Source organism: Tursiops truncatus, chromosome 1 (assembly GCF_011762595.2).
Source record: "Tursiops truncatus isolate mTurTru1 chromosome 1, mTurTru1.mat.Y, whole genome shotgun sequence".
Taxonomy (NCBI): domain Eukaryota; kingdom Metazoa; phylum Chordata; class Mammalia; order Artiodactyla; family Delphinidae; genus Tursiops; species Tursiops truncatus.
The window spans coordinates 82,271,651-82,287,783 of NC_047034.1; the positions used below are offsets into that span (position 1 = coordinate 82,271,651).

A 16,133-nucleotide genomic window follows, 5' to 3' on the forward strand; every position below is an offset into this window, starting at 1 on the left:
GATACGCCTCAGGCAAATGCATAATGGATGAGTCAGCAGCTTTGGGTGAGAAGCAACAAATTAACACTTTTTTTATTTTGGAACTTTCACTTGCATTCTTGGTAAAGCTTTGAGAGAACTGTCATCTATGAAAAGTACTTAGAAATGAAAAACATTTCCACTGAAGGGAGAAACTTTAATTTAAAATCAGTTGTGAGAACTTAAAGTCACCAACTGTAATGGTGGCTATAAAATGTAAATTGGTGGTGTAGTTCCTCCCAATGCCTGTTAAATGCTCTTGGACTGAACCTCAGGCGTCAACTGCCCTGCAGGGGGACTGTTTGAAAGTGAGCCCAGGCAGCCTGAGCAACCTGCAAGTTTCCCCCAAAGGAAAAGTGGAACAAGCAGTAGCTTACATACCCTTGTCTGTGAGATTTTTTCGAATGACTAGAATAGTAAGAGTATCCAGAATACGTGGATTCGGTATCCATAGCAACGGAGAGCTTGCTCTTGCTGAAGGAGCAGGTACTGTTTCTCCTTAGAGGTAGAGAATCTCACCTACTGGACTCCTCCTCAGACCTCAAAGGGCCTGGGAATCGAGGACTTACTCTTCGGCAGGAACGAATTCTGGGAAAACAGGAAAAAAAAAGGATATCAACCTTCAAAGCCAAACCCGAGGGGCGAGAAGATAAGTGACAGTAGCAACCTCCTCTCTGGGGTCTCTATGATGGAACAAGTGAGCAAGGGTGAGGCTCCTGAGTGCTAAGTGCTCCACTCAGGCAGCAGCCAGCTTGCCCAGGTGTCTGGGAGGGGGACGGGTGGGTGCCGGGCAAAGCCCAACCCCCGCCCCGCAGCAGCGGGGAAACCGGAGGTGGGAGAGACCTGGCCCATGGCCATCTCCCAGACACAGCCGGCCTTCCTGGCATCCCAGTCCTAGACACCGTGCCCAGCTCCCACTGCCAGTGTGCTGGTTACAAAACAATACCCAGGGAAGCAGCTTTTCAGGGATTTGCTCAGAGTTTCCGAAACCACTGGGAAAAAAAAAAAAAAAAAGGTTCTCAATCTCTTTAATCCAGGAATCCAAACTCCTGAGAATTTATCTCAGGGAACTAATCTCCTTTTTTAAACGAAAAACTACTATTAGCACATTGTCTAAAATAGTGAAGAGCAAGAAACACTCTCAATGCCCCCCAAACAGAGGACTAGGTCAGGGAAACATGATTCATTCACCCAAAGAAATATCATAGAGCTGTTTAAAATGATAATTACGAAGAACAGAAATTTGTATGATATAGTGATAAATTTAAAAAGCAGGCTACATACAGCACTGCAGATAGACGCTGAAATCTACATTCCAGTTACAATCACTTACGTAAGGACAAGGATGACAGAACATCAGAAAATGAAAGCAGGTGATTTATTAGCTGCAGGTTCCTGGGTCTTTTCCCACATTTTCATTAAATATTGCTATGCAATAAAAATAAATTGGAAATGTTTCCAAGTACATTCCTGAGCCCCACATGCTAAACCTTTACTTGGAGAGAAAGGAGTTCTACACCCCTCACCCCGGAGCTGGTCTCCACCCCACAGGGCTCCTCCTTCCAGCGCCCCTGGAAGCTGACACTGCAAACAGAGCCAGGGAGATCAGTGTGAAGAAAAAACAAAGAAGCCGCAGATGCCATACCTCTACCCTCACTGGGAGAAGGCCAAGGCTCCTGAGCAATGAATGACCTGCCAGCCTGGAGGGAATCACCCACAAACCACCACTAGCCAACACAGTCCGAGCCTCAGTACCACCTAGGTTGTTTGCCCTTATCATTCATTCCCTAGGGTCTGTCACCTAGGGCTAGCTAGCCTCCCTTTTCCTGATGTCCTGACTCATTATTTCATGTCTGCTCTCCTGCATGAACCCAAGGTGAGCAGTGGGGAGACCCGGGGTCTAGCTAGGGCTGCTCACTGTCAAGTACAACCTGGGATAAGTCACCTGCCTTCTTGAGCCTCGATTTCCTCATTTATCAAATGGGGATAAACCCACCAGCCACGGACTTCACAGGGTTGATCTGTAGATATAAGCTGATACAGTATTAGGAGCTGGCTTCCAATCCCAGGCTTTACTCACCTGTTAGCTATATGACCTCAGTCAAATTATTAAACCTCTCTGAACCCACATCTGTAAAAGGTGAATAAAAGGGCTCATGCGAGAAACAAACAAGCTACAACCGTGACCACTCCCAGCACCGGCTCCGATACGCTGGATAAGGGGCATTTGGGGTTATCAAGACTCCCGCGACCAGTCCCCAACCTAGAGGCTCTCCTTGTCTCTCTCAGTAAGAGAAAGACACGGAAAGGAGCAAGACAGAGTGGGTGCCCGTGCTCACCTTCCCACCTGAGGCTCACCTGCGGCCAGACAGCGCTGGGCTTGCATCCCAGTGCAGTCCAGGGCTTGCTAACTAGCTGCGTTCCCCTCGGAGCCTCCGGTGTCCTCATCCGTAAAATGGAAATAAGGCAGCCTATTTCGTGGGGTGACTGTAAAGCATCAAATGTGGAAAAAAACCCACTGTGGGCATTTTAAAAACATGTTAGTTTTGCTCTTGGACCTTCCCCCACTTTTCTAGAAGACTTTAAGAACAAGCTCATCTTTTTTTTTTTTCTCCCTACTCTTCCTCCCAGCATGTTCACTAGCAATTTCAATGAGCTTTCAGCACCTTAGACTCTCACTTCCTTTCTGCGCTGGGCTATGCTGCTTGTTCTTCTCCATACCTGGCAGACGCCAGCCTCAGGAGGTGAGCCAAGATCTCCAGACCTGCCCCGAATGAGCCTCTTTCCCCAAAGGTCCTTCACCCAGCTCTCTGCTGACCTGCAGGTTCCAACACCCGGCTGCCTGGCCCAGAAACCTGACTGCTGTCTTCTACACCCAGAATTGACCAACCACAACGTCTATACTTTTTTCTGCCCTCCAACCCATTAACTCTCGATTCTCTTTTCCATCCCAGCTTCTATCTATTTCCGGCTAAATGCTGCTGGGGTGTCTCAGAGGCAGGTGGCCCAGGCCTCGAAGACCTGGGTTGATCCTATTCACGCTCCCGGGGCCGTGACACCGCAGGGCAGACACTTACCTCTCTGAGCTTATCTCCCCACCCTCCCACCACCGCCCCCGACACCTCTGTAAAATGAGGCCATTTAATATGATCTCTTCCTAGGGTTGCTGTTAAGCGTTAAAGGAAGCTCCCAAAATAAAGCCTCTGGCACATGCTAATGCAAATTTCATTCCCCTACTGCAAGAGGACGTCATCCTTAGTCCTCATTAAAACCTCCGGCCATCCGTTAAGGCAACTCCAGGCATGCCCCTCAAAGGAAATCATGGGCTCCCAAGTGCTGTTTGGGGGAAAGCTTTACCTCTACTCTCCAGCTGCCCTTGTCTGGTTTCTCTCTCACAATTCCTAACTATATTTATCAAAGGGGTGGTTTGCATATGCTGCCATTCCCTCCCTCTTGTCACCCCAATCCTCCATCTTTGATGCTCCACTGAAACAGCGCTAAGTTGGCCAGAGATTGCCAGGAGCCAAATCCAAAGGTCCCACCCTTGTCCTCCTTCCCCCCAGACCTTCTTAACCCATGTATGCATTCATCCACCTCCACGTTTAGTGGGGCTATGAGAGACCTGCTAGGCGATGCTAGGTTACAGCAATGACAATGGCACACAGCACACGGCTGCCCTCGCGGAGCTCTCTGCTGTCTGTCCTCCTCCGATTTGATGGTGTTTGTGCTACTCCTCCTCCAACAGTCCTCTCCCTCTCCCCCATCAAGTTACCTTTTAAGACTCAAAACTCACCCATTATTCTCCTCCGTCCATGGATTTACTCTAGGATAAGCTCCATGGAGACAGAAGCTACTGTTTACCTACCCCAGGATACACGGAACATAAGAGGTACCCAACAAATACTTACTGAAAGGATAAATCCCCAATGCACATTTCCTACTCAGATGCCTCTTGCTCCGCTTGGGATTCCCATCACCCCCGCGATGCTCTCCGGTGCCCCGGACTGTTCTTTTCAATTTCCTCCACTGGCGCCATGCAAACATCCTACTGACCCTATAAAGCCAACCCAGCACCATTTTCACAACTCTCTCCCCGCTTCAGCCCACACATTCTACTGTCCCTAAGTGCCCTCTGTCCCCTGTTATCCACCCCTCAGTCTCCCAGTTCTCAGGCCACCCACTTCCTCCAGGCTCCACGTACACAGGGCTAAACTATTCCAAAGCCTGCAGGTTTCCTCACAGAATCCAGTCTCTCGAGAGTTCGGGCCCCTTCTGCGTCACACTGTCTCTACCAGAGCTATCAATTCTTGTCCCAGATCTCAGTGAGGATTAAGAAGCAGCAGCCAGAGGCAGACGGACAAAATCCAGAGCGAACTCATCTCAAAAGCCAATGGAAGGGTTTCGACATCGTTAACAGAAAAACACATCCTGAAGCTTATCATTGCAGCAGTACTTTTACAAGATAGTTCCCTTGTATGCACAAGAAATTAGCAGAACTCAGATAAGGTCAGAGGGAGGCCTTATCAGGAAGATAATAAAGTAAAGAAAAGGAATCAGGTTCTCTGGGTAATAAAGTGATAGGCTGCTGCACTGGCTTGAATAGGATAGGGTCACATAAAGGTGTAATGTGGATCCTGGAATCTGGAACTATCTGTCTATCACACTGACCCCTGACATGACCCAGACTGTGCCTGGCTCTGGTTGGGCAGCTGCCAGAGTGATCTTTCAAATCACAACGTGGACGTCACTTCCCTGCTTAAAACCCCTCCACGGTGTTCCGCTGCACTTCAAATAAAACTCAAAATCCTTCACTTGGTCTGCCAGGCCCTGCCCACCTCTCCAGCTGGGCTTTCCTTCTCTACCCGACGTTCTCTAAGGCACCCGGCTCTCTGCAGCCTCAGGACATCTGCTCTACTCACTCTTCACCCACCTCATTTTGCCCAATTCCTACTCATCCCTCTCAGCTGAAATACAGCTTCTCTCAAGGGCCTTTCCGGTCCTCCGGCCTCACCTGGCCCTTTCCCACCTCCCTGTACTTCTTGATCTCCCAATTTCCAATTACACAGGGACTGGCTCCTGCAGAGACAGTAAGCTCCACGAGGGCAGGGGCCTCTTTCATTACTCTCTCTCCAGCTCCTGGAGCACAACAGGCTCTCTGTAAATGTGTGCTGAATGAAGGAAGGGTTTAGGTGGTACATGTCGGGACGTGGAGCCCATAGGTTCACTGTGGAAGAAACCTTAGAGGTCGTCTATTTTAAATCCTCGGTTTTACAACCGAAGAAAAAGATGCAGAGATTACATTCCACAGTGACATCCGAACCACCAAGAGTGGAGCTGCTCTGCTGCTTGCACAAGTCTTACTCAGCGGCAAAGGTTATATGCCAGACACAGTAAGAACTGGCATCAGTCTCTGCCTCCCCCTGTCCTCCTGTCATTTATCCCTTCCGGGCTGCAAGCAAACACCAGGATAGGGCTAGAGCTTGTCAAATCACATCTCATGAAGGTCAGAGGGCAGTGTTGAGACAGGTTCAAGAGCACTTTTGACCAAGTGGCAGCATCTTAAATCTGGAATTCCCCAACAAAAATGTCAGAGAACCTCCTTCCCCCCCCACCTTTATTAAAAGCAAAGTGGGGATCAGAGGCCTTGAAGAGAATCCGCCCCTAAAGTCACAATCACTCACAAAATATACCTGACTCCTACTTGAAAGGAAAACACAGTGTTCAGAAAATCATATGAGGGAAATATTATGTTATGGTAATGACAGTGGTAAACGTAAGCTAACCTTCTCAGAAAAGGAAATTATAAAAATGTCAACAGCTCTGCCTAGAGCTATTAAGTGAACTTGGGTTGGAGGGTAGAAAGTTACCTTGCAAGGGGTACAGAGACACACGCTGAATTTAAAGAGCCATTCTACTCCTTCTGCAGTGGATATACTTCCAAGGGAAGCAACTGTGTTTATATATACTGAGCACATCACTTTGCATATTTGATTTTTATCATATATATAATTCTAAAGGGTTTACACCATTCATTATTTTTATTGTTTTCAAGCTAACATTTTTCTCAAGGTACCCGTTTTTAATTACGTGGCACTCAAGGGGAAAAGGATAATTTAGATAATTTTGTTTAGTCAACTTTTCTTCTACAGGGGACAAGCAATGAGCACAGGTTTTGAAGTTAGATTGTCACTGTTCAAATCCTGGCTCTGCTACTTATCAGCTGTGTGACCTCAGATTAATTACTTAACCCTTCTGTGCCTGTTTCCCTAATTATAACAACAGAATTATATTTTACTTACCTTATAGGCTCAAGGTGGGTTAAATGAGATCATTCATAATCATTCAGACTAATGCCTAGCACACGGTAAGCATTATTACTACTTAGTAAAGTTAAATTCCTTCCATTGGAAAGAATACCTTTATAAGGCACATGACTTATGTATCATTTTCATTAAACTTATGTACTTTTTTGGGTCTATGTGAGTCTACTTTAATGAATCCCATTAGCTATAGTTAACTAATTTATTGATTTCCATTCGTTTCCTTGCAGGCCTTCTTTTACCGTCCCCAGGTTAGAAGTGAGTATCAGAGAAAGCTCTGTGTGTTTTATTGGGTTTATCTGGAGGACCTCAGGGCTGTAAGGGAGGATGGGAAGAAGTATTTTGCTGAACTTGTGGTCTATAAACCATAACACATCATCCAGGCCACTGATGTGGGGATCAGAAGGATTGTGGCATTTGCAACAAACCCAGTGATTCTTTCAACAGTGCCCTTCTAAATGAGTGATTCCGGGCCACTATTCACAAGAAAAGAAAATGTCAACCTCATTTTACCAATGATTTCAACTCACCTTCCCAGAATATCTCCTCTTGGTTCCAGTCATCAATTACCTCTGAAACACCCTTAACAGCTGGGTATAGATTTCCAAAAGCTGTGAATGGTTAATGTGTCTGGAGTTCTTATGATGTATATTTGTTCTCAAGTGACCCCCGCCCCTTGTCCCCTGCCAGATTCTTAAGCTTCGGAAAAGTAATTTCGAAAATACTACCTCCCCTGTAAATTCCATGATGCAGGGTCCAATGACTGCTGTCCAATAAAGTGGTATTCAGAAGGACACCAATGGAGACAGACCTCAGCTGAACATACATGCACCTTTTCATCAGGCTTCAGGTGAGACCAAAGCCACTACTAGAAACATGGTCCAACCCCACGTCCACCTAATCCTGCCTCGTCCACCTTCTGGAAAATGGCACAGCACGATGCCCATACACAGCTAGTCCCCTAGCCACAGCTAGTTCACTTTATAGAGAGAGAAGGACCATAATAATCTAATGGCTCACAGTTAATCGAGTGCTTCATATGTATTAGGAACTGTTTTAAGTCATTTGCATATAATATCTCACTTAATCCTCAGAACACGCCTTATATGGGAGAAAAAATATGAATTTCATGCTACAGTTAAGAAAACCAAGGTGGCAAACCTGGTAAGTGCTGGAGCTGGGCCTTGAACTCTGAGAGTCTAATTCCAGAACCTGTGCTCTTGACTATGGAAACTATATAACAATGTAGCAATTACCAAACTCGTTTATTTACAGGGAGGAGGGGAGGCAACCATCACAAATTGTCCCAAACCACACAGAACCCACAAAGAATTCTGCAATTTCAACTCCTACTCACAGGTTCAGTGTCCCAAGCATTGTGGGGAGTCCAAAAGAAAAGAAATGAATCTGAAATAGTTCTAACTCCAAGGAGCTCACAGCTTAAAGGTAGAACCTGCCTATTAAAATACAGTGTGATAAGTGCCCACTCAACCCAAATGCTGCTGAGGTCTGGGATAGCAAACAGGGTGTGTGTTTGTGTGCGTTGGGGGCTGGAGGGGAGAATACCTTCCTCACTCAACATCTGTTTATTCTCCAGTGGACCAGGGTGACCTGGCATTGCTTCTTGGTCAGGAAACCTTCCTTTACGGTTTCATCCTTTTGCTCAAGTACACAAGGCAATGAAAATGTATTGCCTGGCAAGCAGTCCTTACAAACATGCCGTTCTCAAAATTCTCCCATTTTACTTACAAATTAAGTTGCAACCAAGTCACACTGCCAACACTGTAACAGTGAAAATTTCACCCTAGCTGTTTCAGTAATTATATTGAGAGACACCAAAGTCTGGGAATGCTAAATGCTTATGGAGAGGTGAAGAGTGTTATTTACTTGAACTGGAGAATAAACAGTTTCCTCCCAGAAATCAAACCCCAACTATACCACATTGATTTAATCCAACTCTAAAAACTCTAATTAGTGGTTACATAAAATGACTAATTACATCTCCCTGGATTCAGACAGTTTCTGCCATCTCACTTAAAGAGCCTAGGAGCTGTGTAATCAAACAACCCACCCACTGGAAGGAGAACGCTAATTAGCATTGTTGATTGGTGACACAAGTTATAATATTTTTCCAGCAACCCTGTAAAATTTATAAACACATCAGTGAAAATGCCAGATTCTTTACAGCTCGCTAGCTTTTGGAATAGATGTCTAAAAATACATGTATTTCCAATCACAGCCCCCCAAAAGGGGTTTAACAAAATGCACGTGCCAGCCACAAAATCATCATAATAAAGAGCTCTAACATCTCTTAACAAGCGGCTAAACGAGCTCACAACACCTTCGCGGGGTGGGCTTTATACCTGGTTTGAAGCTGTGAAAACTGAGCCACAGGTTTCTCGGCTCCAAGTCTCACTAGCTCATCTCCGGGCCGCCAGGCCGCGGCTCCGCCCCACTCCTGCCTCCGCCACCGACGCGTTTAAATTTTTATAAAGCTTCACACTTCCCCGGACACGTTTGCTTGGGGCAGTTTAAAGCCTGCAGGAGGAAATGAGGTCCTGCCCGTGGCGAAGGCTGCCCCGAGGCGGTGAGATTGCCTCCAACCGGGACGCCTCGGGCAGAGACTAGCCGGACGCCTGCTGCTCCACCCCGGCGTTTTTGAAAGTAAACTCCTACCTGCCTGTTGCGCTCTCCGATGCGCAACCGGACTCGCCCCCCGCCCGCCTCCAGGGCCAGCTCCCTTCTGTAAGCGAGGTGGGAACACAGGCCAGCTCTGTGCCGGTTTCTGGCCCAGGGTCGGGCGGGTCCCCGGGCGCGGGCTGTTCCCGGGTCGAGCCCCACGGCGGGGTGGGAACCACGGAGCTCGCCCGGCTCCCGGGGTGCGCAGGGCGGTCCGGCCCCAGCCCCGCAGGGCCGGTGCCTCAGCGCGGGTGCCTGCAGGAACGCTCGGCCACTCCCTGCCGGCCGGGGCGCGCACCCCAAAGTGCAGCCACGGTAGCAGCGAGCGTCCGAGGCGTGGGGAGGAAATGCCCGGACCGAGGAAGTGGGGTGCGCGGGGAGTGCGGCCCCGGGGCGGGAGGGGCGCACCTCGCGGGGATGGGAGAGGAGTGGGGTCCCGGGAAGCACGGCTCGGGCTATGGACCGCGGGAGGGAAGGAGGCTCCCGGCCAGAGGCGGGAGAAGGGCAGTGAACCGGGGTCTGAGTCCGGGGTGGGGCTGCGGGAGGAGGACCCAGGGGCTCGCGGGGTCGCGGGTCCGGGTGGGGGCGTCTCCCCGCGGGAGGTCTGCACCCCGCGCCCGCCGCCCCGCCGCGCCCGGCCTGCGGCGGGACTCACCTCCGCGCCGGCCGTGCGGGCTCCGCGGCCCGCGGTCTCGGCTCGCAGCGGCCCCGACTCTGCGGCCTGCACTGGGCTCCTGTAGAGGCAGAGCCCCGCCGCCGCCGCCGCTGCACTGCTGCTTTCCGCTTCCTGTCCCGGCGCCGCCCCGCAGCCCGAGCCCAGCCCTGCGAGCCCGGCGCGGCCGCGAGCCAAGAGCAGCGAGCGCGGCCGGCCCAGCCGAGGGCCCGGCCCACCTGCAGCGCAGGGCGGGGCCCGCCGGCGTCTCCCCCCAACCCCCAGGCTCAACGCGCCCCGGACACACACGCACACACACTCAAACACACACACCGACTCACACACCCATTCAGGCACACTCGTACCCACACAGACCCTAGGGGCTGACCACACACACACACACACACATCCACACATCACAAACACATGGTCAGGGATTAACCCCCCCAGCACCCCAACATACTTGCACGCTCAAACTTACACACTCATGCACACACAGACTCACAATCATGCACAAAATTCAAGCCTGTCTGCCCCCAATGGAGCCCCAAAACACAGTTGCCCAGCAGCCCAGGGACTAACCCCCTACACACACACACACACACACACACACACACACACACACACTCACACACTCAAATACACATATTCCAAGAACCAGCCCACAAATGTCCATATATACCCATACCTCAACCCACATACACACTCACACTTAAACTCACATGCAGCTCAGGAAATGACCCCACATATAACCATGCACACCCAGACCCCCTATAGGCCCCCAAAGCCGACCCTACCCCTCCTCCTCCCTTTAACAGCGTGGTCACTGCCCCCCAACCCCAGTATCCTAGAAGCTACTGGAAGAGCACACCCCTGAAGGCAGGCAGCCCCAGGTTCCAATCCTGATTCAACCAGGTCTGCTTCTAAGTCTTTGTTTCCCCGTCTGAAAAGCAGAGAGGAAGATAAAGCCAGCCTTTGCAGGACAGCAGTGAGGATTATGAAAAGTGGCTGGTGCCCAGTAGACACTGAACAGTTGCCAACTATTCATATGAATATTTACACTCTTCTTACTTCGTTGTCTTGTGTGGGTGAATAGGGTTAGGGATCCATGTGGAGAGTCTGGAGTCTGGCTGGGACCCAAAGCAGCTTACATGGCCGCGCTGCCCAGTAGAGGTGGTGTATAATGAAGTAGTGTGGGCAATGGGATGGGGAAACATACCCATGCTGAACTAGCCTTAGTTACGGAAATTTTGCCCCCAAAGCCCTCACTCTTCCCTCACCCCCTCTTCCCCATCCTCCCTAGTCCCCAATTCTCTCTCCCATATATATTTCTTGAGGACATTATATGTTCAATGTAGGTGATCTTCATGCAGCCCCATCCTGCCACCAGGTTTACTGCTCACTCTTGGCCGTGTAAGGCGTCTGACCCTCCCCCTCGCCAGCCTCTTACCTGTCTCCTGAGGGCAGCCAGCTTCCTAAGGTTAAAGCCCATTGTCTGTCCACCTGAATCAGTGCTCAGGTGCAGAAATGTAGAGTTTTATAAAAACATGTCTCTTTCGTCTTTAAAGTGTAGACCCTTCAAAGTTATAACAGGCCAGGGTTTTCCAATTGTAGTTATGATATTACTGAATAGCTCCCATGAAATCTACAGATCCTCAATGGATTTTCATGAAAAGTGATCTTAGTATACTTTAGTGTATTATGTCTACCTTACCATGCGGTGCTTTTGTGGGAAAGAGAGGTAGTGCAAAATAAACCCTTTTTTAAGATAATCAATTCCATCTACTTTAAATGCCATCTACTGTTTGTTTTTATCCGACAATCTCAAGTATTCGAGTTTAAAAGATGAGTTGGAAAACTTCTCAGGAACTGAATGATGATATAACCCGGCGCTTGTTACCTGTCACAAAGTGGGTCAGCCTTAACCTAGGGTTCGGTTAGCAGGCTTACCGAACTCTTGCCTAGACTCTGGCTTAACCTTAATCGGTAAAAAGGGTAATATTGGGGGCTCCATCTGCCACTCCTTGGTCTTATCATTTGTGCCAAAGTCAGTTGGGGAAAGGGGATACTATGTACTGGGTGCTCTCAAGACAACAGCGTGACTGTAATTCCACAAATTCATGCCTATATCTCTCTCCCTTCCTGCCCATTCTTGCAGATTTCCCAAACCCTGAAATGCTACCCACTAAAGTTCTTCCTGCTACCAAGGTCCAACACAAATGCTGTCTCTATAAAGCCTTCTCCAGTTCTCCCAACGAGAAAACATTCTCTTCTCCTCATTTGAATTCTCTGGATTTTTATGTTCACCTTCTACCGTGTATTGGTTATTTTGTCTCCTCAATAATGTGTAAATGCTAAATCTTTATCTCTTTTCTATCACAGGTCTTTCCACGTAGTAGCCATTTTGAAAACTACTTAGCAAATGAATGAATGGCTATAAAATACCACTTGTCCTGGGAAATTAATAATCTAATCAGGAAATAATCTAATTGGAAAGTAATCTAATTGGCAAGTTATGACATGTGCACGTAAAGACAGTTAACAACAAAAGAATATATAAAATGCTAACTTGGCACACTTTTTACGAAGTCACTTATCCAGCCTCAAGAATTCTGAATACACCTGAAAAACAGGAGTTAATGAGAAAGGCCTCTGATCGACTGAATAGATTGCATAAATTTATGCTTTAAAACAGATAGACTTTGGGACTTCCCTGGTGGTGCAGTGGTTAAGAATCCACCTGCCAATGCAGGGCACAGGGGTTCGAACCCGGGAAGATCCCACATGCTGCGGAGCAACTAAGCCCGTGTGCCACATCTACTGAGCCTTCGCTCTAGAGCCCGCGAATCACAACTACTGAGCCCACGTGCCATAGCTACTGAAGCCTGAGCGCCTAGTGCCCGTGCTCCACCACAAGAGAAGCCACTGCAATGAGAAGCCCATGCACTGCAATGAAGAGTAGCCCCAGCTCGCTGCAACTAGAGAAAGCCTGCGCGCAGTAATGAAGACCCAATGCGGCCAAAAATAAATAAATAAAAATTTAAAAAATCCAAAACAAATAGACTTTATACATAGGAGAATCTCTCATGCCCTCACTTAAGACACTGTTTACATATAGTTTACAAATATTTCTATAAACTTTGTCGTCTGATTCCTAAGCCCACTGTAGGTTAGAAACACATTAAAAGAGAGCAGGAGGTGACCTCAGGAGATCCCAGGGACCACAAAGGGGGATCATTGCAAAGACTGTTTAACTCCAAAACTCATGCCCTTTCCTTTTACCAGTTACGCCTCTTGGTACATTATCACATGACAGAATACTGCTGACCCTGAGTTATAAAAGTCAGATGGATATTCTATAGATAGTACCCTATTTAAGAAGACAGGGAAGATGTTGAAAAAAAAATTAGATCTCCATCCAAAATGTTTGAAATGTTAAGTGCTGGTTCTTTAAAAGTCCATTTTCTGTAAAATCTACGTATGTGTAATATCTGCTTATAGGTTAATAATGCCAGTGATGAGGTGCTAAAATATGGGTTATTAGTGCCCACAGGGAGAGTCACACGGGTCTGAATGGTCAAGGTCAACTTGTCCATGAGGACAAGAAAAGGAAAGAAGGAAAAGAGGAAAGAAAGAAGTGGAACGGGCACAGGTGGAGGACAGCGGCTGGAACAGTTACTGGCTTATCTCAAGTACTTGCTTAATCAATATGAGTTGAATAAATGGGTAAATAGTATGTCTGTTTGGAGTCTGGGCGGGGGTGTGGAGAGAACAGTGTCTGAGATAGAGTCAAGGGCAGTGAGCAGAGTGGTTAAGCTCAAGAAAAGGGCTCATGCTGAGACATAGAGGATTCCAAGTTGAGTGGCTAGGATTAGAAGATGGAGAACTTGGAATCCAATATTAGTATCTGAACTTTTTAAAATGGGCTAGCAATGTGGTAAAGTATTCATCCACCCAGCCATTCATTCAAAAACACATACTTAGTACCTACTAGAGGCAGGCAATGTATGAGCTACGGAGAAACAAAAGTAGATAATGTAATATTGATCCGTGATTTGACAAGTTAGTCAACAAATATTTATTGAGCACTTATTTTTTTAAATTAATTAATTAATTTATATTTGGCTACATTGGTTCTTTGTTGCTGCACGTGGGCTTTTCTCTAGTTGCAGCAAGAGGGAGCTACTCTGTTTTGGTGCGTGGGCTTCTCACTGTGGTGGCTTCTCCTGTTGAGGAGCACGGGCTCTACGCGCTCGGGCTTCAGTAGCTGTGGCACGTGGACTCAGTAGTTGTGGTGCATGGGCTTAGTTGCTCCACGGCATGTGGGATCTTCCTGGACCAGGGATCGAACCCGTGTCTCCTCCATTGGCAGGCGGATTCTTAACCGCTGCACCACCAGGGAAGTCCCTGTTGAGCACTTATTAGTGCCAGTCACTATTCTAGGCTCTGGGGATACATCAAAATAGACAAAAGCTTCTGCCCTCATGGAGTTTATATTCTAGTGAGGGGAGATGGGCAAATGAGCAGCATGTCAGATGGTTTAACAAGTGCTCAGGAGAGAACAAAGCGGGATGGGAGACAGGGGTGGGGGTGGGGTGTGCCCCTCGCTGTCCTGGAGGATGTCTTACTGCAGCTTCAACAGAGCCTCACAGAGGAAGAGGAGAGCGCTGGGACCAGAGCAGCACAGAGAAAGGGGCCAGCTTAGCCTGAAGAAGCGGCGTGGCTTCACCCGACCATGACCCTGGGAGCAAAACTTGAAGGATGAGTATTTGACAGAGGAAACGGGAGGAAGCATTCTGGGTACAGGCACAGAAGCGTGGCAGAGTACGCCCAGGAAGCCATGTCAGACGGTGTGCCGCGCTGATGCGCTGGAGGAGAGTGGGGGCGGGGTGGCACAGGAGGGCGTGCAGAGCTGCAGGTCTGGAAGTATGAGGCACCAAAATGCCGCTGGTGTCCGGAAGGACAGGAAGGAAGCTCTGAAGCAGCACGGCTCCTCGGGGGCCTGCCAGCAGTTTGGCCTGGGGAGAGCATACGGGAGGAAGCAGGTCTGGGATGGGTGGGAGGGGGCAGCACGACCTGGAAAAAGGGGGTAGAGTCCGGAGCTCGCAGGGCTCTATGTGGTGAGCTTAAAAGTGTGGGTTTTGGGCTTCCCTGGTGGCACAGTGGTTGAGAGTCCGCCTGCCGATGCAGGGGATACGGGTTCGTGCCCCGGTCCGGGAAGATCCCACATGCCGCGGAGCGGCTGGGCCCGTGAGCCATGGCCGCTGGGCCTGCGCATCCGGAGCCTGTGCTCCGCAACGGGAGAGGCCACAACAGTGAGAGGCCCGCGTACGGGGGGAAAAAAAAAAAAGTATGTGTTTTATCTGGTAGGCAATAGAGAGCCGTTGAAGATTTTTACGGAGAGGAATAAGATGAGCTGACTTTGCGGTTTGGAGAGTGGCTTCTTGAGGAAAGAGTGAAGGCAGAGGGACCGAATAGGAGAGACATAGGGAGCCTGAAGTGATGAATGGGCCTGAGTTACTGCAGCCTTTGGAGGCAAGTATCAATCACAAACAGGGAACAGAGAGGAAGAAGAAGTTCAAGGAGAAAAGGGAAGTTCAGTTTTAGGTATGTTGAGTGTATCTTTGGGAGGTGCAGGTGCAAACAATAAGAGGTCACATTTAGTGAGCATTTATTATATGCCAGCACTGTTCTGAGTATTTTATAGGTCTTACTCATCCTTCACAGCAACCCATGTTTTAGGTATTATATCACCTATATCCATTTTACAGAGAAGGAAACTGAGGCATAGCAAGGTTAAATAAACGGCAGGAGATCATGCAGCCGCTGACAGGTGGCGCCAGGCTTTGACCCAAGTTTTGCTGACCACAGACCCCCCGCCTTTAATCCATCAGCTGTGCGGCTTCTTGGCAGTGTACATTTAGAACTCAGGAGGAGACGGGCTACTGACAATGAATACAGTTTTCAGAGATTACATGTGGTTGACAATGAAGTAGAGAAAAGAGCAAGAGGTGGGTAGAAAACTGCAGAACGTGTGAGGCAGAGAGATATGACAGGGACATGCAGAGGTGACGGGTGTCATAGTTGTTTTGTTTCGAAATAGGAAATCCTGAAGCCTGTTTATAGACCAGGGAGAAGAAATCTTAAATTTCACAATTTAGGATGGGAGGGGTAACTTGGGGGATGGGTGGAAGGACTAGCCTTGTAGATGTACAGACAGAGGTGAGCCTAATGTGAGCATGGAGAGTCAAGGGCATCTCAGTATTCTCCATGAAGTAGGAAGCAAGAGGCTCTAACAGAGCCTGGGAGGCCAGGAGATGGAGTCCAGAGAGAGGAGGTATATCTGATGGCTTCTCAGGGGCCCTTTGAACATCTGATGCCACGGGGATGGAAATCACAGAAAATGCACATTCCCCTTTATTTTTGCAAACTATTTGAATGGACTCACAGACTCAAGGCCTCTA

General features: G+C 48.5%; 1 protein-coding gene across 3 annotated transcripts in view; it reads right to left on the minus strand.

The window, feature by feature from the left end:
- VANGL1 (VANGL planar cell polarity protein 1) overlaps positions 1-9,819 on the minus strand; it is a 49,424-nt gene extending 39,605 nt beyond the window's left edge. The window contains exons 1-3 of one of the 3 annotated variants that reach the window (XM_033861344.2): positions 9,673-9,747; positions 2,377-2,505; positions 400-606 (exon numbers count right to left, since the gene is read on the minus strand). In XM_033861344.2, coding sequence (XP_033717235.1) covers positions 400-470 — 71 coding nt within the window. In that variant the 5' untranslated portion in view covers positions 471-606; positions 2,377-2,505; positions 9,673-9,747. Of the gene's footprint in view, positions 1-399; positions 607-2,376; positions 3,068-9,672 lie in introns of those variants that run through there. The other 2 variants (XM_019919930.3, XM_019919931.3) reach the window with 2 other exon arrangements.
- Positions 9,820-16,133: the final 6,314 nt, after the last annotated feature.